We start from the raw sequence: 19,605 nt of genomic DNA, 5'->3' as shown, positions 1-19,605 counted from the left end.
AATGAAGGAGCTGAAGCAGATGAATTCCAGGTTTGTTCTATTGAACTATTTTGAGTCAATGGTAGACAAAACCCCCCTCCTCTATCATACAGCACATGTGAAAAACAGATTGGTGATCTGTCTGAGGTGAGGTTCATACTCAGGTAAACTACATCAGATTAAAATTTGAGCCTGGAATTTCCAAAGATAAGGTAACAAACTTGTTTGCTAATGTTGGTCTCAGAAAGGACCAGGGAAAAGCCACTCTTACAGCTAAATGCTAGATAACTACCGTAAATATAAACACAGTTTGGGACATAGCCAGAAAGAGGGAGATGTTGTACAGACCCAGTACAAAAACTAGCAACACAACAAGGTCAGAGCAGACATGGAACAAATCTAAACCATCTTTCTTTGAGGGTAAAAGCAAATGACCAATACAAGACACAGGAGAGCTGATCTTCCAGCAAGCAGCCTGTGATGAAAGGAAATGATATGCAAATACGATTCAAGAAGAGTCATTCTGCAGCAGTCTGCAGAACCACAGCGACAGAGGAGTTCAAGAGGAGTCAGCACATGACAAAGGGAAATGATTCTCTTGGTACAGCAACCTCTCATGAGCCAGAGAAAGCAGGACTGGTCTGAAACCCCACATTATAAAACACGATTTATTTCCTCTTGTGCAATGTATTTTACTTTATCAAGATTTAGCTGAGTGCTCAGTACAAGCACCACAGCAGTCCATGGGAAAAAACCTGTATTCCTCTTACTAGATTTTACTATGTTAATTGGAGGAGGAGGTGAGGAGGGAAGGTTTGATTGAGCTTTGTCTTCTAATTCAAGTCAGCAAGACTAAGCTCAAGGAGGTAGCAAACCAACAGCACCAAAGTCGGTTAGGAGACAGCACAACCAGAGAATGAATGATGAATTAGAACACAAACCAGGAACAGCATATTGCATGTAGGGCAGTGAGACGTGACCCTTGCATACACTGCAGTTCAATCTGTACCAGTTAAACAAGCACAGATTCTTCTTATTTTGTATTTTATAAAAGCTATTATTTTTTCAGGACAAAAATGTAGCTGGAGACACAAGTCAAAGATACTGTGCAAATTCTAGTTGTCACAGGGACTTTTTTGAAAGGATCTCTCCACATTCTTGTTCGGTCTTTGATCCCGTATGTTAACACAGAGTAACATAAAAGGATCATGAGTAAAAGTAACCACTGTAAACTGAACAGCTCAGTGGTGAGAAAAGAGAAAACTGAGGTTGGTACATTCCTGACAAGTTAGCAAACCCTAGCTACAGCAAACCAAACAAAACAACCTCTTCCTCTCTTTTCCCCAGTGATGAAACCAGGTTTCGCACCTAGGGCCTCAGAGAGGAGGTTCCCAAACTGTAAGTCCACAAGACAAAGATAAGCAGTTAGCAGCTGGTCTGTGGAACCATAGTAAAGCAAGATTTACAAACACATCATTTCCCTGGGGCAAGTTCTGCAAGAAGGTTCAATGGCTTGAGAACCACTGACCTGTGGTTTTATAAACTGGTGAGTATGCTGGACAACCAACATACATATTTAAAAAAAAAAAAAAAAGAGGAGTATCAAATATAAGCAGAGATTTTGTATCTATCCATACATCCTCTTCAAGGATTAGGAGCCAAAGAAATGGAAGTAGTGAATTTCCACATGTAACTAAATCAGCTGTGTGTGTCTGAATAGATATAATTTTCAATCATGTTTTAAGATACACAAGAAGCAGAAAGAATCATATCTAAAAAGGTAACCAACAATGACCCATGCAAACAATAGGAGAACAGCATATACAAGAGTCTGGTTATTACAATGAAATTTTTTTGCTTTTGTGTCACTGGTTCAAATCATAGCTCAGTTAAAAATCACAATTCGGTAATTATATTTGAGAGGCTCTGAAGCCACTTAAAAGACATTAATTTATTTTGTGGAAGTCAGTGCCCTAAGGAAGACGTCACAAAAAGTTAAATAACTGGCACTAAAATTCTTCTAGCACAATCTTTTCATTGCAAGATGCTCCTTCCATGGCAAGTGTGAGGCATGCTGAACTGTATTTACATTGTCACTGTAACTTACCTACTGTACAACTGTCCTTTTAAGTGCTGTGCCATGCTGTGCCTAGCCAGGTACAACAGTATGACATTGGAAATAGCATTTTGTCTTCCTAGCACTGAGGATCCAGGTTTTTCCTCATTGCAATATTCAAATGTATGCATCAAGAGTACTTGTAAGTGAAAAGCAGCAGCACACTCAAAGGAGAAAAGCCAAATCCCCCTACGTGAATACTTTACTGAACGCCCAATTGAAAAAAGCGAGATTCCCCTTGCCTTTTGTTGGCATAGACAAAAGAGCAAATTATTGCTAGGCACAGAAGCTGGAATCAGTTCAAATACTACATTATATTTATCAGATTCCCAGATACCACTTGATGTGTTGCTGAAAGGAACCTTACATTGTAGGTACTGGATAGAAAGCCACAGAATCAGCACACTGACTGCAGTGCTTTGATGTTCCCAGATAAGGTCAATAATCTGCATACCAGGGAATTATTCACAGCCTGCAGGTTGTGGAAAAATGTTTTCAGGGGCAATACAAAGATAGTGTATTGAAACTAGGTTAGTGTTTTTTGTAGAAAAGGTTGGCAAGAGAAGTCGTCTCACAGGAGGTTTAAAAGCTCACTGGATCCATCTGAACAAGCTAACCATCTTCCTATATTGGAGCCAAAAATGTAAGGTGCATGCCTGATTGATGGGAAAAAGCGTAAGGTACATACAAAATCTTAGTGTAAGCTCCCAAACAGAAGAATTGAGTGAATGAACTTAATAGTAAATCAGACAGAATACAATCGGCAGTGAAGAGCTATTGATTCAAACCACTTGCTTTGAGCAGGTGATGTCGTATCACTGAAGTAATCATCACCTTTCAGGAATGAAACTCAAAGGATTCCCAAGAAACCAATCTCTTGTATTCTACATTTTGCACAGACTAAATGTGCCGTACTAGAGAATCTAAAGCTGACAAATGTAAGCCAAGATGTATCAAAAAATAGACTGCATGCTCTGAGGTTCACATGCTCCTTTACAGCTATTTTTGTCAAAAGCTGAATGGAAAAAGAACTGCTTAAACAGCCACTGATACTGAACCTTTCTTACAAGGCAGCTATTTCTCCTTTTAAGTCCCCTATTAACCCCGTGAGACTTTGATGAGCCAAGCTTTTGTTTCTTTCCACTCCATGTCACTTCCTTCTGGAAGCAATGATGCCTCCTTTCCCTAAGCAAGACATGCCAATGACAAAACCAGAAACCTCCGACAGAAGTTGAAAAAGGATTAATAACTGGTTATATTGCTGACTGATTTGCCAAGAACAAGGACGATGGCCTCACTTCTCTTGAGCAGAATTCACATCCAGGGTGCAAGAAAGATCTGTCCCATAAGCAAATAATAATAATCATTAGTTAGCTGATGATATTTTGCATAAACTGTGTCAAATATGTTAGTTTGAGTTTTCAATGGGTTCCTGCAGCCCACACCAGACTGCTTTGGGGCCACCTATGACTTATGAGTTCTGTCCTTGAGAGTAAGCACAACATTTCTCCAAACAACACTGGGATACATGAACAGAAAAGTGGAAAGACGCGTAGGAGGCAATATTGGCATTTGTTCTGTGAACAGATGACAATGTGCAGAAAGGCCAGCACACCAATATCTTTTGTTTGCACGAAAGCTGGTAAGAATAAAGCCACGAAATTGCTTTCCAACTGCCTAAGAAACATTGGCCACATAATTTTCTTATCTGCTTCGCTTTATCCTGTCCCTCTCCATTTATCTATGCAATTCCTAAGAATCATCCAACAAAATAGCTCATAGGCAACAAGTCCCCAAGGAGATGTTGGCTGGTCACCTCTTGTCATTAGAAGTGCATTCAATGCAATTAGCAACCATTGTAGTTGCCAATGACACATACATTATACAAGATGCTTGAAGACTGAAGAAGAATGTTGTGGTAAGCGCTAACCAAAGGCGAGATGGTCTGCGCATCAGTGATTATAAGAAGTCCTTCTAGGTAAACTTGGTCCGTGCTATCTGAACTAGCACTCTGTGAAACACTCGGAAAGCGTTAAAATGCAGTAGCAGTTCCTCTACCTAATTTTACATTTTTTAGCCTAAGGAAGGGAAGAAAAGTTGACTGCAAAAATCACATTCATTCCCTTTATGTGAACACCAGAACGCACATAGCCTTCAGACAGCACTACTTTATGCAGAAAGTCTGGGGTAAGCTAAATACCAACATACACCTCTTGCTCTAAATGATTTATCCCAAACAATTAGGCAGTGGCAATGGCGAAGATAATTGGTGTGCTACAAATGTTGCATAGCATATCAGTCACAACCCCATCACTAATTAGTACTCCCCACTCAGTTATTCCACCTGTATCAACTTCTCTCTTACATTCTGATTGCAGGCTCTTAATAGACACAACTAGCTTGTTGCATTTGTACAGCACCTAGCACAGGCGGCCTTAATTCATAGCTGGTGGCCGTGAATGTTACTGTAACGCACATATCTCTGCCTGCATCAACCAGTCTAGTGCCACTGTCCCAAAACGATCCAGCTGCTGTAGCACTGGAGCAACCTTCTTGGAAGGCTTCATAACACAACTAAGGTAATGGGAAGGGCCATGGAAAACACAGATTATTTACCTATTCTAGACTTCACTGTCGGAATCTACCTCGGTACGCCACCGCCTAGCGAAGCGGGAGGGCAGAGCAGCACCCCGGGCCGGGAACAGGCAGGACAGAGGCCCGCAGCGGGGCAGCCCCCGCCATCTCCCCCACCTGCACCCGCCCCGCGGCGGGGCGGCGCCCGCGGGGGCGGCCCGGCTGCGCGCGCCCTAGCGCCACCTGGCGGGCGCGGCGCCCCGCTGCGCGCGCGCAGCGCCCCAACCCTTCCCGCGGCGGCCGCGCTATCAAGATGGCCGCCCCCCGCGCGCGCCGCCCGCCTTCCCGCCTTCAGGGCCGGCGGCGACGTGGCCTCGGGGCACGTACCGCGTCCGTGATCCCGCAGAACTCGTCCAGCCTCTTCAGCAGCTCTTCGATCGTCTCTTCCATTTCTTTCACCTGGGGGGAGAAAAAAACACTCACAGAGCCCAGGCTGGGGCCTCGGCGGGCTCCGGCGGGGCCGAGGGGCACGTACCGGCCGGCCGCCCGCCAGCGGCCGGGCACCGCGCCGCTCCCCCCGCCTTACCCCTTCTGCCGTCCCGCTGGGGAACCCAAGCCGAGCTGGGGAATTTTTAGGCAACCACCGTATCACCAACTCCAAAAGTTCAAAACCCAGATGCACAGAATTCATTACATTGAGACACGTAAAATCGGGAGGCTCTGGGAGACGCTTTTCACCCCCGCGCCAGGAGGTGACCCATGCGTCAAGGAAGGATGTCCCCAACATCTGCCTCCACACGGAGTTCAAGTTCTAGATCTCACAACGAGTTTTCTGCCAGCAGGCTTCTAAACCTATAACGTCAACGCGTATGTCAGCAAAGTTCCTTGCAAAGCATCTCACTCAAGTTTTGAAGCTGGAAAGTTAGCATTCTAACACTCGCACCTGGATGTAACAACAAAGTGGGATTTATACAAGTCGATTTGAAGTTACAGCACACGTTATTCACCGATAGAAAAATGGTTAACCCCCCCAAACCCAACCCATTATCAAATACCTAAAAGGAAAAAAAAAACCAAACCAAACCACTTTGACTATTCTGAAACAGAGAGAACATGATGAAAGAAAACCAAGAGCTGCTCAGAAGGGCAGTTTTGGACAGCTGCTGAAATGTTTTTCTCATATCAGAAAATGAGCCCATAATCAGAACTGCAGAAAAATTCTCAACAGCTACGGGAGCGTCTGCCTAGACAGGGCCAAGAGTCCGGGCATACCCACGTCTGCAGAGGACAAAAGCTGATAGACTCTCACTCGTAACTGAAGTTCAGAGTTAAAGACTGTTGTTCACAAAATCCCAGTAAAAAATTGGAACTCCAAGGAGATAAAAACCTTCTATTCTGAGTACATTTTTAAAAACAAATGGAATAATCAGAGTTCAAATACAGGAAATGGAAATCAGTAACATTAAAAGGCCACTCCAAATCCTGCATTTGCACTGTAATTTCAATAATTTTTAAAATCCTGAATCTATTCTCCTAATCACATCTCATTCTCCAAAATTAAAATAATGAACCTGATGAAAACTTTTTTTTAAATAAAGCCAAATAAGGGGAAGTTGTCCCATTTGTTGGGGCTACTTTGCTTAAATGGTCATCGTAAAATCAGAACAAGAGCAAGAGTTGCCTTAGCAGACCTCTTTATCATTTTTCATCTGGGCTGTAATGAATGATCTCATTCCTAAATAAAGTTTATTATCCTTTCACCTGGTAATAAAATTAAGGAAACCTGAGTTGCCTCTGCAATTCAAATTGTAGTTATCAACCCAACAGTTGGGCTAACTCCAGGATTTTTTTTGCCATTCTTAAAAATGCCCAAGGACCTCCCAAAACAGGTACAATCACTCTTGTCTGGAACAACATGGCAAAGGGAGTTGCTATCATGTAAAGGCATTAGATAGAAGAAAGGGTGCTGGAAGAGGAAGAATACGTGAGACAAATGCACTTTGTCAGCAAGGGGTAGAATGGAAAATACTAGGCTCTTGATTTAGACTCAAGCGAAACTGCTAGCAGCTGGCATCTTCACCAGCTTAGTGACCACACCTGTCAGCCTGTTCAGGTTCTTTCCTAAGGTGCTTGTGTCTCACCAACTCTGTGTGAAGCCTTCATGGTGGCATAAGCTATCTCATTATATTCACATTGTAATTTGACTTATACAGGATTAAAAACCTACCCAAAAAAGTTTCACCGCCTCTTTTTTGTGTACACATCTGGACAGAAGAAACCTTAAGACACCTTATACTCCGCAGGTTTATCAGGAGGGATCCATAGACTGTAAATCAATGCGTGGACTTCAGTGGTGGTAACATGAGTTTACATCCCCTAACAGTCTGTTCCATGTCTATCTGTGTGGAAAAGCCGTTTTCCTTCTGCTGCTCCTTTGCATGCTTCAATAAAGGAATGGAATTTCCACATCTAATTTCTCCTCAGAAAGAAAGAGCACTCTTCCTCCACACTGCACATAGGCTAACTCTGGAAAGATCACTGCTAAACAACAGAAAAATGCATTCTTTTCAAATATGAAAGAGTTCCCAGTGATTTCATGTTACTATAATACATTTAATTTGTGAAAAACTTGTAAGCATTAAGCCTGAGTCTGATTTCTTGAAGCCTTCATAAGGCAGAGAAACATAACTGCTAGCTTTTTTATTAAGTGTATTTTACAGCAGAGCAATCTCAGTGGGTGGTGCAGGCATCAGATGGCCTACAGAACAATTCTATCAAACTCCTGGCATTTCTTGGCAAGTCTGTGCACAGTCAGCTTCACAGGCCTGAAGCCACTAATGTAGCCACACGTTTAAGACTAGCACAGTTGGCTTAAAAGAGATAGTCCAAAATTGATATCAAACTTACAGCTTTGAAAAGGCCATTTAATGGTAGCAATCATTAAATGCATGACTGTAAAGCAGGTGTAAATTCCACTAATTTGACAGATGATGCATTAAAGAAACATCCATTTAAAGAAGTCGCATTAGGTATACAAGTTACTGTCCTGCTCCAACTAAAGTTGCAGACATGCTTCAGGCAGGTAGCTTGCTGACATTACTAGCCCTTCTAATAGCTACCATGAGCATCTTCCATTCATAATGTTCATAAAGATTCAAACATTGGAGTAGCATGCGTTAGAGGACAGAAGCAAAGTTTATTGATACCACTGAGAATAAGTTAATTCAAAACAGATTCACAGTCCTTAATCTTTACTCTAAAGAGTGTTACATAGCCTGAAATGTAACAGAAGACAACAACAGTAAGAAACAATAGAAAATAGATGCAAACAAACCACTTAACACTATTTCTTCAAGGCATGCTACTATAAAAGCACACTGGGCATAAAAAAGCCAAAATACCATGTTTAAAAAGGACTCAACCGCAAATACTTAGCAGTTCCATATGAATTGCAAAAGAGCAAAACAACGTTCTAAGGGCTCAATGTATTTAAGACACCTTCCGAAATGGTTAAGAGGGGCCTGTTGCAAACTGCAGTATCAACAATTTATTTACCATCATCTGTAATTAGGTACTTACTACACAGACCATACAAGCTCCTTCCAGGTGATTATAGAACTCACTGTATATTTATCATTAAGATCTGAAATAAAACCCACTGAACACATTTCAAAGTTATGATGAAAGTATGGGGTGACAAGTGTTTCTTAGTCAAGACTGTAATTTCACAATCACTTCAAAATTATATAAGCTGGCATTGGCAATAAAAGTAGTCTACCCTTTTCCATCACTCACTTATGCCCCTGAAGCCAACCCTTTGCCTGTGAGGGAACAGACATTCACAGTGGAATGAATCAGGAAATTGTTCTGGGTTGAAAACTAACCGTTAATTTCTTTGCCATATCATTTCAGCTCAGATCAGTTCTTCGACTCAATTCATTACACAGCCATGTTAAGGCTAGCACTGACAAAGAAAACAGGTAGCGAGAGGAAGAGACACGTTGGATCTTTCAATAGCAGTGTTAACTTATCATGAAACTTTAGCCAAAGGCACAACAGCACCACTTCCAGATGGCATTTTAATGTTCCCATATATCCACTGTTGATTCTCCTGTTTATTTATGGAAAGAAAACAAAACAAAACAAAATTAAAACCATTACTTCATTTCATAACTTAGAGGGAAAAAATACGCAGTCTAGCTTTGAGGTTAGCTTTCCTGTCAGGCTTTCTTTTATGTAGTATATACTGTACCCATAGTAATATCCCTTTCTCACCACTTCCCTTTAAATGTCTTTGTTTCTCAACAGCAATCTCCTCCCTCTTTACTCCAAGCCCGAGATAAGATAAGCTTTCATAACTCCCCCCATCACTCCTTCTTTCATTTTGCCTCAACATTATGCTCCCGTTCAATCTTGTAACAATCTACCTGCTTCTCCCAATGATTTTTTTTTTTTTTTTTTTAATACCAAGCTCGCTCCTTGATAAAAAGATTTGGGTCAGGTATTTTATATTGTCAACTGCTCAGGCCCACAAGATATGAATATAGTGTTCTAACTTATCACACTTCATTAAGGAACATGAAAAAAGAAAATTCAGCACTAAATCTCTTCTACAAAGTTTTCCAAAAAGCCTTCCGCTTTCACTCAAAAAGTTAAGCTGCCTTTGTTGGAATTTGAAGTGCTCTCCTAGCATGTCATTAAGATGAAAAGGTAGGCAGAGAAAACTTTAAAAATAGCCAAACCAGAAAACCACACAGCTCATTATAACATTAGAGACTCCAGCAGGAACATTTCAATATTGCTGAAAATTAACAGGTTCTTCAGTGTGATGTCCTCCTATGCCAGCTTCAGAATACTGAAAAAAAACCCTACAAAGGGAAAACAATCAGTGTATAAAGGGAAACAAAAAGAGCAGAATGGCAAGCGTATTTCAATAGTAAAACTAAAGTCTTTCACAGCTATTTACAGGATACATTCAAATCAGGCAGAATAATATTATGTCATGCAGCATATGCTTGAAAGCTTTCACTTAGCAAAATCTTCTACTGGACTATACAAGTATCTTATTTTGCATTCATCGTTATCGTAGTCTCATTTGCTACAACTGCTACACAAATCAAAAATCATAATGAAAATTAGGAGTTATATGCTAGAGGAAATTGTTATTGCTAATTACAAAATTTAAAAAATGCAAAACTAAGGCAACTCTTTGTGAAGAGGGACTGAAAACCCTCATTCTGATTTCTACAACACTGTGATACGTGACAGAGCTGAGCTAGCAATGCAAGGCCCACAGGAAGAGACACTTAAGAAAACGCTTCCACAAAAGCTGTGATTAATCCCCAAGTAGGAAAATACCTAAATTATATTGCTGCTTTGCACAAGCTACCAATGTATGCAAGAATCAAGAGAGATCAGTATTAAAACAAGTGTTTAATTTCAGCTGAAGATGCCTGAAGGAAACAGAATGACTTGCAAGTAGCAAAGAACACAAGTTGTTTCTGTATTCCTTGTAAGAACTAACAGCCTTGGCACTCAGTTACGAAAATACATAGTCTGCCATACAACACTATACAGGAAACTTGGTTTATTAATTGGCAGGTCTTCTTTATTTCTTATTTAACACCAGTATGAGTAGCACTTGATAAAACCAATAGAATCCAGCTGACATAAACTCATACTTTAATGAAACTTATTCCCTACTAAGTAGTTCACTTTGCAATGTCATCTCAATCAAGCTTACAAATTCATTTTTGTAATTGTTAATAGCATTAACAATACTTGTTTCTGGCCCACTATAGATACGTAGATGACTAATAAAGTAGATCTTAATGCAGAAGTAAGACAAAAGCTGTCAGTGGTTTAACCACATGAAAATTATGTGGGTATCATGGACTAAGCATTATATCATCTCCTCGAAAATGCTGAACAGAAACACAAAACAAAGATCCCAAGATTTGGATGTAAGTGGTCTCACTTATTGCAAATCATAGATAACCACACATGGAGAGATGAAATTGATGGAGTGATGATGTCAAGGGAGAGGCATAGGAAGAAAATTCTCTCAATAGTGAAACTGAACAAGAGTTTCCCATTCTTTTTTTTTTTAATTGGAGACAAAAATAAATCATATCAACATTTTACTGCCAAAATGAAGGAAGGGGGTGAGGGGAAGCTGTTTTAAAGACTGATTTGGGAGTGTCTTTTATCTTGAGAAGAGAAACTTTTAAATAATCTGCCCAAAGAGAATGTTATTCCCTTTACATCACCACCAGGCACAAGTGGGATAGGAGCTACCTACAGGTCAGAAAGGGGGATACTCCCAAGTGCTCTGCTTCGGTTTTTGTAGCCTTCCTCTCTTTTTTGGGGGTGGGTGGGGGAGTGTCTTAGCCTACAAAGTGCAACTTCAAAACCCCCCCTTTGCCTTCAAAGAATCTCAAGTGTCCCTTATCCGTTACCAGGATGGTGACAGTGCTATGCAAGATCACCACTGTCACCATCCTGATTGAGCTAAACAGCTAGATTCAGGTAACTAACCACACCTAAGATCCTCAAACGAAGCATCATTCCACTTAAATCACATCAGCGCTCTGACCCTGACCTTACAGTCACCAACAGACTTCGTTTCCACAAAAACCAGAGTAGCAGCCACAGCCATAGTCATTTAAAAAAAAAAAAAAAAAAAGGAGCATGGAAACACTTATTCAGGAGCTCGGCAGTAGCTCAACTTTATCCAACACTGCATCCCAGACACGGGAGACCTGAAGGCGAGGCCCTCCCCAGCCAGAGGGAATGCAAACACCCGGCTCTCTCCAAAAATAAGACAAGCATCACGAGCAGCGGGCTAGTCCGGAGCCGGGCGGGAGGGGAGCTCCTCGCACATCCCCGCCCAGACAGGCACCCCCGCCGAGCAGCGCTCGGGGTGGAGGGGCAGGAGCCCCCGCGGCTCCCGAGCAGGGCGAGCCCGAGGGCTGCTGAGCCATCGGTCGGGGGAAGCGGCCCCCGGCAGCCTCCGACCGGGCGGCGGGGACGCGCCAGCGGAGGTTACTGCCCCCACGGCGGCCGTGCCCTGCCCGCCGGGAGCCCCCGGTCCGGGGGCTGAGCCGCCCCCTTCCCTGCCGCCCTCCCCCGCCGCCCCTCGCCCCAGGGAGCCCCCCCCCCCGCGGCCCCAGGGCCGCTGCCCGGCGGCCGGCACGGGGCCGAGCGCAGCCCACCGGCCGCACCTGCAGCCTCGGCCCCCCCCACCCCCCGGCCCCAGCCGTCCCCTCGGGCCGTCACAGCCGGCGTCCCTGGAGGGGCGCCGCCGAGCCCGCCCCTCGCTCCCCAGCTGACGGACCGCCCCCGGGCCGGGGCAGCCCCTGCTCGGCGCCCCCCTCCTCCGCGCCTACCTCTTCCCCGGGCGGCGGGGTCAGGCAGCGGGTCCCGCTCTCCTCAGCCGCCGCCGCCCCCGCCCGGGGCTCCGGCAGCTCCTCCGGCCGCAGCATCCCCTCCGCGGCAGCTCGCCGCCGGTCCCCGGCTGAGCTCATGGCAGCCGCCGCTCCGCCCCCGGCCGCCGCTCCTCCTCCCGCCCAGGCCCGGCGCCTGCCCAGCCAGCGCCGCCGGCGGCTTCCCGGGGCCGCAACGCCTCAGCGCTCCCCGCCCGCCACCTAGCGACGCGGCACGCGAGCGGCAACGGCTGCCGCGCGAGGCGGCGGGCGCGGGGTGCTGCGGCCGGGCGGTCACCCGCGCCCTCGTCTTCAACGTTAACGCCGCGAGAGCCGTCACGCTCTCTGCGAAGCGACGAGGGCCAAAGGTTTATGGAAAAATTTTGTGTAAGTCATGGCACCTCGCCCGTGGAAAAACGAGTCAGCAAAACCAGCACCAGGTAAAGCCCCACCGCAGGCACAAAGCTTCCCCTCCCCGACCATTTCATTTGCCACTCTTAAAATCACGTTTGTCTAATAGCATTTTGCTTTAACAAGCCTGTACTGCAGGCTAGAGGACAGAGGCTAAGACATTCAATGATCAGCTGCACTAGACTCAATGTCTATTTTTTAATCACTGGGAAATTAAAGGCTGCAGCTGAAAATGCAGCTTTAAGGTGCTCAGAATTTCTCTATGCCCTGTTCGCAAGGTGAGTATTTAAATGACTTGCAGTTAGAGACCCCCAATTTTCTGTTAGGCAGAGCAGAACTTCGGACGGTGCATAAGTCAAAAACATCCTGTCCCTCTCCCTGAGGATGGAGCTGTGAGAGACTCCCTGTGGAAGCCTGCAGTTAAAGAGACTCTTCTTAGGCGTTCTGGATGCTTCTTCACTACAGAGGATGCTCTTCCTTGCATTAGGCTCCTTTAAAACACACTCTTAAACCAAAGCGACATTTTAAAGAAGGACAGATGATCAAGACAGCAGTTAGAGTTGAGACAAAAATAACCATCTGTTCTCAGAAGAGGAAGAACAATGAACAAACTAAGTAGGAAGTGGGACCTACTTGATAACTAGTGATCAGTCGAGGACTGGTAGATAGAACAGGGGAGGACTTCTCAATAACAGTGTTATTCTCAGTTGGAAGAGGTCAGAAGCAGCCCGCCCTCGAAAGAAGTTTGACCCATGCATCTTGTACTGAAGACTCATACTAGGGTCAAGTGGACTCTGTAGTAGCGGGGACATAAAGCAACATGCAGTATTCCCCACTGATCCATTTGAGACATTATCTAATTTTAGAATTTTATACTATATAAAACTACTTTTGAGTGCTTGCAGAGCAGAAGGCCACAACAGGTCTGCACTGTCATCCAAGGCTTTTCTTGGTTTTGGATAAGACCAAATTACTGCTGAATAATGGGGGAAATTTAAACTCAGTTTAGCATTCATAAGAAAATGCCAAATTTATAGTCTGTAGTTTGCCGAGAAGATCAAAGCAGCCAGGCTGGAAGAGGTACTTGAAGCAACAGAAGAAAGAGCTAATAGGTTGCAGGGTTTCCCCAAATCTTTTCTCAAGAGTAGGGACAGACACAGTGAGCAGGATCTAGTCTATGTCATCCTGACAATAGCACCAGACAGACCCTTTTATGCTACACTTCTGGTGACTAAAAGCCTCTTATCTGAAAAATTGTAAGATTTGCAAAACCTGATCTTCCACTGACCAGCACTGCATAGAGGAGAAACACACTGCATCTCTGGGCACTTTATTTCTCGTTTCAGTTGAAGCTCTCCAGGTCTGGGCGGCCTTCTTGCTATGTATTTGCAGAGTTAACAACATAGACCTGTTCTCTGCTCAGCCACCCAAGTACCATTTCTGCTGTAGACCCCAAGGGTTTGTATTCTGTATCTTTGAAAGAAGTGTTTCTATCAGGGAAAGAGGCACCAGATAAAATTCAGTGAGATTTGGAAAGTGTATTTGAGAAGCTTTAACAGAGCAGAATGAAATATCCCTCACTTGTTGTATATCACAGATTAACTGGTACAAAACTAAGTTATCTATCACAGGAGGAAAAGCGTGAAGAGGTATGTTTAGAAGAAACACAGGGAGCCAGGGGGAGTACTTCAGGTGCTTTAAAAAAGTATAACACCAACTTAGACTCCTCCTGATTATTTCATATAGACTATGGCATCCATGTGAGCTTTAGCACTGGCATGAATTATTTACTGCAGAGGAAACCTCTCAAGAGAAGAGAGTGCTAAAAAGAACAGATCATGCATTGTATTTCTGTTCCTATGACCAAATGCCTTCATGACCTCTGTGTCTCAGCTGTAAGGTTAGGATAACCCTTCTATCCTTACTATCCTAACAGTTTATCAGTATAAAGCACAATCAAAATACAAGGAAAGCCACATGTTGAATTACTTCATTTTTTCAAGATACTAACTTTGCAGGATGACTCAAAAAAAAAAAATCAGTTTTTCTACATTATACAGATCCAGTTACTAAACACCTCAAGTATTTTTGAAAGACAGTTAATAGCATTTCAATGTTTAATAAAACACCCAAATTGTCTTTTGCAAGTAGTTTTTCGCATTAAGTTTTAGCTCATTTATTCATAAGTTTGCAAAATATATCTACTTTTCTCATTTTACAGCACAGGATAGAAAGAGTATGAAGGGCAGACTTAATAACAAGGTTATTAGGGGATTTAAGCTATTAGGATTTAAAATTTCTGAATTACAAGTCCAAGCATTTTATGTAACCTTATGTAGCATTCAGAAAGTCAGAGAAATGTTTATATAGTCAATACTTTCTCCTCAGCATTTTAAGAATTCCAAATCCTTTGCATCCTCCAACAGAAAAATGAGAACCTCACTTTTTTTTTTACTGGGTCCACAATATCCAGAACAATAGCAAAGCAGCAAAAGAAAAGAAAAAAAAAAAGGAAAGGCCTTGTAGGAATTCCAGTGTCCTACAACAGGAATACCCTTTTCGTGCCTAGAGGGTATTGTTACAGCTATGAGAGTCTAAAGAGAGAGGCCAGGCTTGCAGCTAGAGATAGTATCTTCTATTTAACCAGCTTATACAGCTTACTAAAATACACACACTTTTGGCTATTGCAAAATTAAGTATTCCCTTCTGCAATATGCTGGGACTCTTACTTCCTTCGTTAGCATATCTCCTATTTGTTTCCTACTTTTTACTCCTATCTCCATTTTGTCTTGCAGCTATGAATAACTAGGCTACTTATTTTCAGAACTGATTTAGACATGCCAGATTATGATACACAGCAGCTTTGTCTATTGTAACCACACCAATAAAATGTTTTTTACACAACCTGCACTGGATGATGTCCGTACCTTCTCTAGCTCCTTTGACATCCTCTGCTGTTCTCATCTGTCCCTCAAACTCTGTTCCTTGTTTCTGAGCATTGCCATCGCATCTGTGACTACAAAAAAGCAGATCAGTAACTAGGTATTACCAGGTGCTCAAAAGAAAGCACTCTGAAGAAGTCATTGCACCACAGAGAAAAAGAACCATGTTCACCTGTGGAAAGCAAACATGGGAGCAATAAATATGCTCTTATATACTTTCTTAAACATAACATCACAGACCCTGATACAAGTCTTTCACACTGATGAAATGCAAGGTATTTCCTTATACTATCAGGTAATAAAATGGTAGTTGAAGTATGTTAATTCCAATGTTAATTGGAAGGACAGGAAATTTTATCTTATTAGCAACACTTCTGAATTGCTGTAATAAGAAATGCTGGTTAAATAGCACAGCACTTCAAATCGCTTTGTGCTTCATATTTCTAAAGCACTTCTAAAATCAAGCATACTACATTAAGTCCTCAGAGACAAATTTATCTCCTATTTGAGAGGGAGAGTACACAAATGATCTATCATAGCTGCACAAGGAGTCTGAATTCTCATATCTTGGCTACAATCTTGCCTCTCCAAGAACCAGCTGTACCACTTCTTGCATACTTCTACAACATCCAAGAACAATATTGTTACCGTCCAACACATTTTTCCTCATGCTAGTGTTGGAAGCCATTCATGAAGCTACCTTGAAGCTGATTATTCCTCTCTAGCATTACCACATGCAACTACTACTTAATAGTATCTGAATATTGATACTTACATTGCAAGGAACACATGTTCATCAGAAGCAATTCAGGCAAGTCTGAAACTAGAATGTCACAGCTAGTTTTAAGATAACAAGAAAACTTCAAACAGATATTTAGCACTAGTCTAAATCTTTCTCCTGTTGGTATACCAAGAAGAGGAGGATTTTCAATTGATTACTTATGAAAATCCCAGCAATTCTTTGTACCTGCAACCATACCTGAATTTTCAGTTTCATAACTGAAGTCCTAACACCTTGTTAAGAGCTCATCACCTTGAGAAAAGTTAAGTGCTGCTGGCATTTAAAGGAGAGATGTTATTGCATGGTATTTAACAGTTGCATTCCTTCCTCAAGGAGGCAGCAGTAGGGAAAGTTACAGTCTTCCTTTACAATTAGTTTCTTAGTTTAGGAAAACTACCAGTAAGTATTACAGTGATTTGTAGAAATAGTGTTGCTGACCTGTATGAGTATGCATTTTAGTCTCATTCCCTTAAAGTGTCCCAGATTAGCTTCTGTACTGTGCCTCCACTGCAGATTCAGTCCAGGTCGATATTAGCATTAGGTGGGACAAGAACTGAAAGAGTAGACTAAAGCTAGTCTATCTGCAATCCTTCAGATTTTGGTCCTTTTTTTTCATATTTAATTTATTCAAAACATCCAATAGTGGAAAAATTTCAGCTGCAATACTAGAAAGTTACTTGCTCCCACAACAATTCACATGTTAAGAGTCAGTAACTCGGAAATACCGCCCAGTTTCAGAGCTTTATGCATCTGGATAGAAGTTCTGAAGTTAGAAAAATACTACACCTGAATTTTAATACAGGCAGGATGAATTATTAAAGCTCACACCATTTCAAGAATACCATACCAATTTCAGCATTGCTTTAGGAAAGCGGTGAGCCATCAGGTTCTGTGAAAGGTAAAGAAATTTCTTACAGCTACAAGACATTAGGACTCAAGTGCACAGATGAAGTAGACTGGATTCTTTCAGCTGCATACCAATATTAAGATACTGTAATGCTGTTCTCAGTCTTTTTGTCACATCCCCATAGCTACATAGGCAAGTATGAAAAGTACTGAACCATACAAATGAAAGTAGTCATGCATATACGAAGGAAGGTACAGAATAGAAGTCATATGATTGGCTCCAAGATCAGCAGTCACACAACTCCTACATAAAAGGGCTGAACAAAACTCGTCTTTTGTCACTATGTAAATGTTTACAAGGGCTGCCAAGGCATTAGATATGGGAGAAAACATTTGCAAGTGGAATGGGTTCAAGTCAAAACTTTAATACAGACAGTTATACCAAATACTCACAGTAACAGTTAAAACCTCCACATCACCAGCAGCACTTGACAAAGGTGACGGAGGATGAGGAACCATCTCCCAGGCCTCATGACCTAAACTTTACTATAAGCAGTCGTCAGGCAAGCGATACAATGCAAGATTCATTATTTGCAGCTACTGTAGGAATAAGCACATCACAGGTTAGTCAACAGGACTGAAGGACACATGTTTTGAACCCTTGCATACTTCCCATATGTAGAGATTTGCTCCAGAGAAGGGAGCAGAGGAAGCAAATGTTTAAGACTGCTATGAAAACAGAATCCACTTAGCTGCCCAAGAGAAAAAAAAAAAAAATTAAGCCCATCTACTTTCACACTTGAGAATAAGACGATACGTTCTTCCTCATTTTTACTTATCTGACGAAGTAATTGAGAAAAAGACATTTTATTTCTATATCCATTTATTATTCCAGTCTGTAAAAATATAAGACTAATATACAACTACATCTAGCTTGATTTTGTAAAATCGATCTTCATTCAGTGAGATACCAATGTACATTATACATTAAAGTTGTAAGAAAAATACTGATATTTGACATTTTAAACAAGTTCATTCATGTAAAAATCACATTGCAAGTAAATTTAATTAGAAAATACATAATATTCACAAAAATACACGTTAAAGACAGCTTGTGAGAACATTGTCCTAAATTTAAGTCAGCTGTGGAAAAAAACATATGATTCACAGTTAGGCTTGACTTATCCAGTACCATAGCAGAACTTCAAAGTAAATGCATCTTAATTCTATTAAGAATTTGTTCTTTTTCCTATTAAGGTGCACTTAAATCTCCCAGTCGCAAGTAAGGAATGACTTGTCCCCCCACTGTGCATGTACACAACATAACACTAGTCAAAGGAATTTTAGTTTTCCATTCCATTTTGAAATAATTTGGATATTTATAAATTAATTTATAAAATCTGGACTGAAAATACAATTTACATAGACAGGATACTTAATACACAAAGATTACATTTATAGCAGCGTAATATTGTCAATCATGCGTAGCATCCTCACTATCACTTTTGGATTTTTTCATTTTTTTTTTAGCTAAAGATAAAATCTATATAAAACAGTCAAGCCTTTAAGTATTTTCTTCCAGGGAGAAAATTGTAAAGATGTTAAAAATTTAGGAGGTAGTGAATGAAAGGCTAACAATATCAGCAGTATTAAAAAACCTTATACTGAACCCCAGTATCATTTATATATAAAATTAAGTTTAGCCACTCATAATCAACCGTTGATCATCCTGAAGTAACAATTTAAAAATATTTCGTGATTAACAGTGTATGCATTAGTAAGATATGGAAGAACTTTAGAAACTTTATGGTAACTGCAGCATTAAGCAATTACATGCTGTGCAGTCTGTCACTGTAACTGTAAATACACACTTAAAAACCCATTTTTAGGTTCATTCTTTAATGTTTTTATCAAGTCCCAAATGTTTAGTTCTACTACATGTTACCAAATTTCTGTAAAACAGAACATGATGTGTGTCAAAAAGAATATTCTCTCACATTTAGATTAATCAGTTTGCAGGAAAGGCCCTAAGAGATGAATTCTCATGCAATTTAGAGTAGGACCCTAGTTAAATTTCTACAATTCCTTAATACTGGCATATATATTCAAAATATTCATGCATCTGTTATAAGTACAGATTAGGTAACACACAGAGTTTGGCAGCACACTAACCTTGGGTGTTTGTACCTAAGCAATAAGTTACCTTGCAACACTAGCATCCTCAGACTCAAGCCTCCTGTGTAAGTTAATAGCTCAAAGCTATTATCTAAGCTGCAAAATACTAATGTGCCACATTAGACCCATAATGTATTTCCACTGAATGAAAACATTACACCTGTATTAAGTGCACTACCAGTTCATTTCCTGTATCTGTGGGCCTCATTTATCTTCTCATCCAAGTGCCTTTATTCCTTTGATTATTCACAATACATTCAAGTAAACAAAAGGCACAGAAGTGCAAACTAGCATAATAAATGAAAGTCACCCTCCACTGCTGATTTCATACAGGAAGGAAAGTCTCTTGATAAAGGA

General features: G+C 41.6%; 1 protein-coding gene across 1 annotated transcript in view; it reads right to left on the bottom strand.

Moving 5' to 3' along the window:
• Positions 1–12,195, bottom strand: part of BCAS4 (breast carcinoma amplified sequence 4) — a 42,686-nt gene extending 30,491 nt beyond the window's left edge. The window contains exons 1-2 of the mRNA XM_050907597.1: positions 12,058–12,195; positions 5,057–5,128 (exon numbers count right to left, since the gene is read on the bottom strand). Coding sequence (XP_050763554.1) covers positions 5,057–5,128; positions 12,058–12,195 — 210 coding nt within the window. The remainder of the gene's footprint in view (positions 1–5,056; positions 5,129–12,057) is intronic.
• Between the last annotated feature and the right edge of the window lie 7,410 nt (positions 12,196–19,605).

This window comes from Gymnogyps californianus, chromosome 17 (assembly GCF_018139145.2).
Source record: "Gymnogyps californianus isolate 813 chromosome 17, ASM1813914v2, whole genome shotgun sequence".
Classification (NCBI taxonomy): Eukaryota; Metazoa; Chordata; class Aves; order Accipitriformes; family Cathartidae; genus Gymnogyps; species Gymnogyps californianus.
The sequence above is the reverse complement of the archived record's forward strand: the minus strand, read 5'-3'. Positions and strand labels throughout refer to the sequence as shown.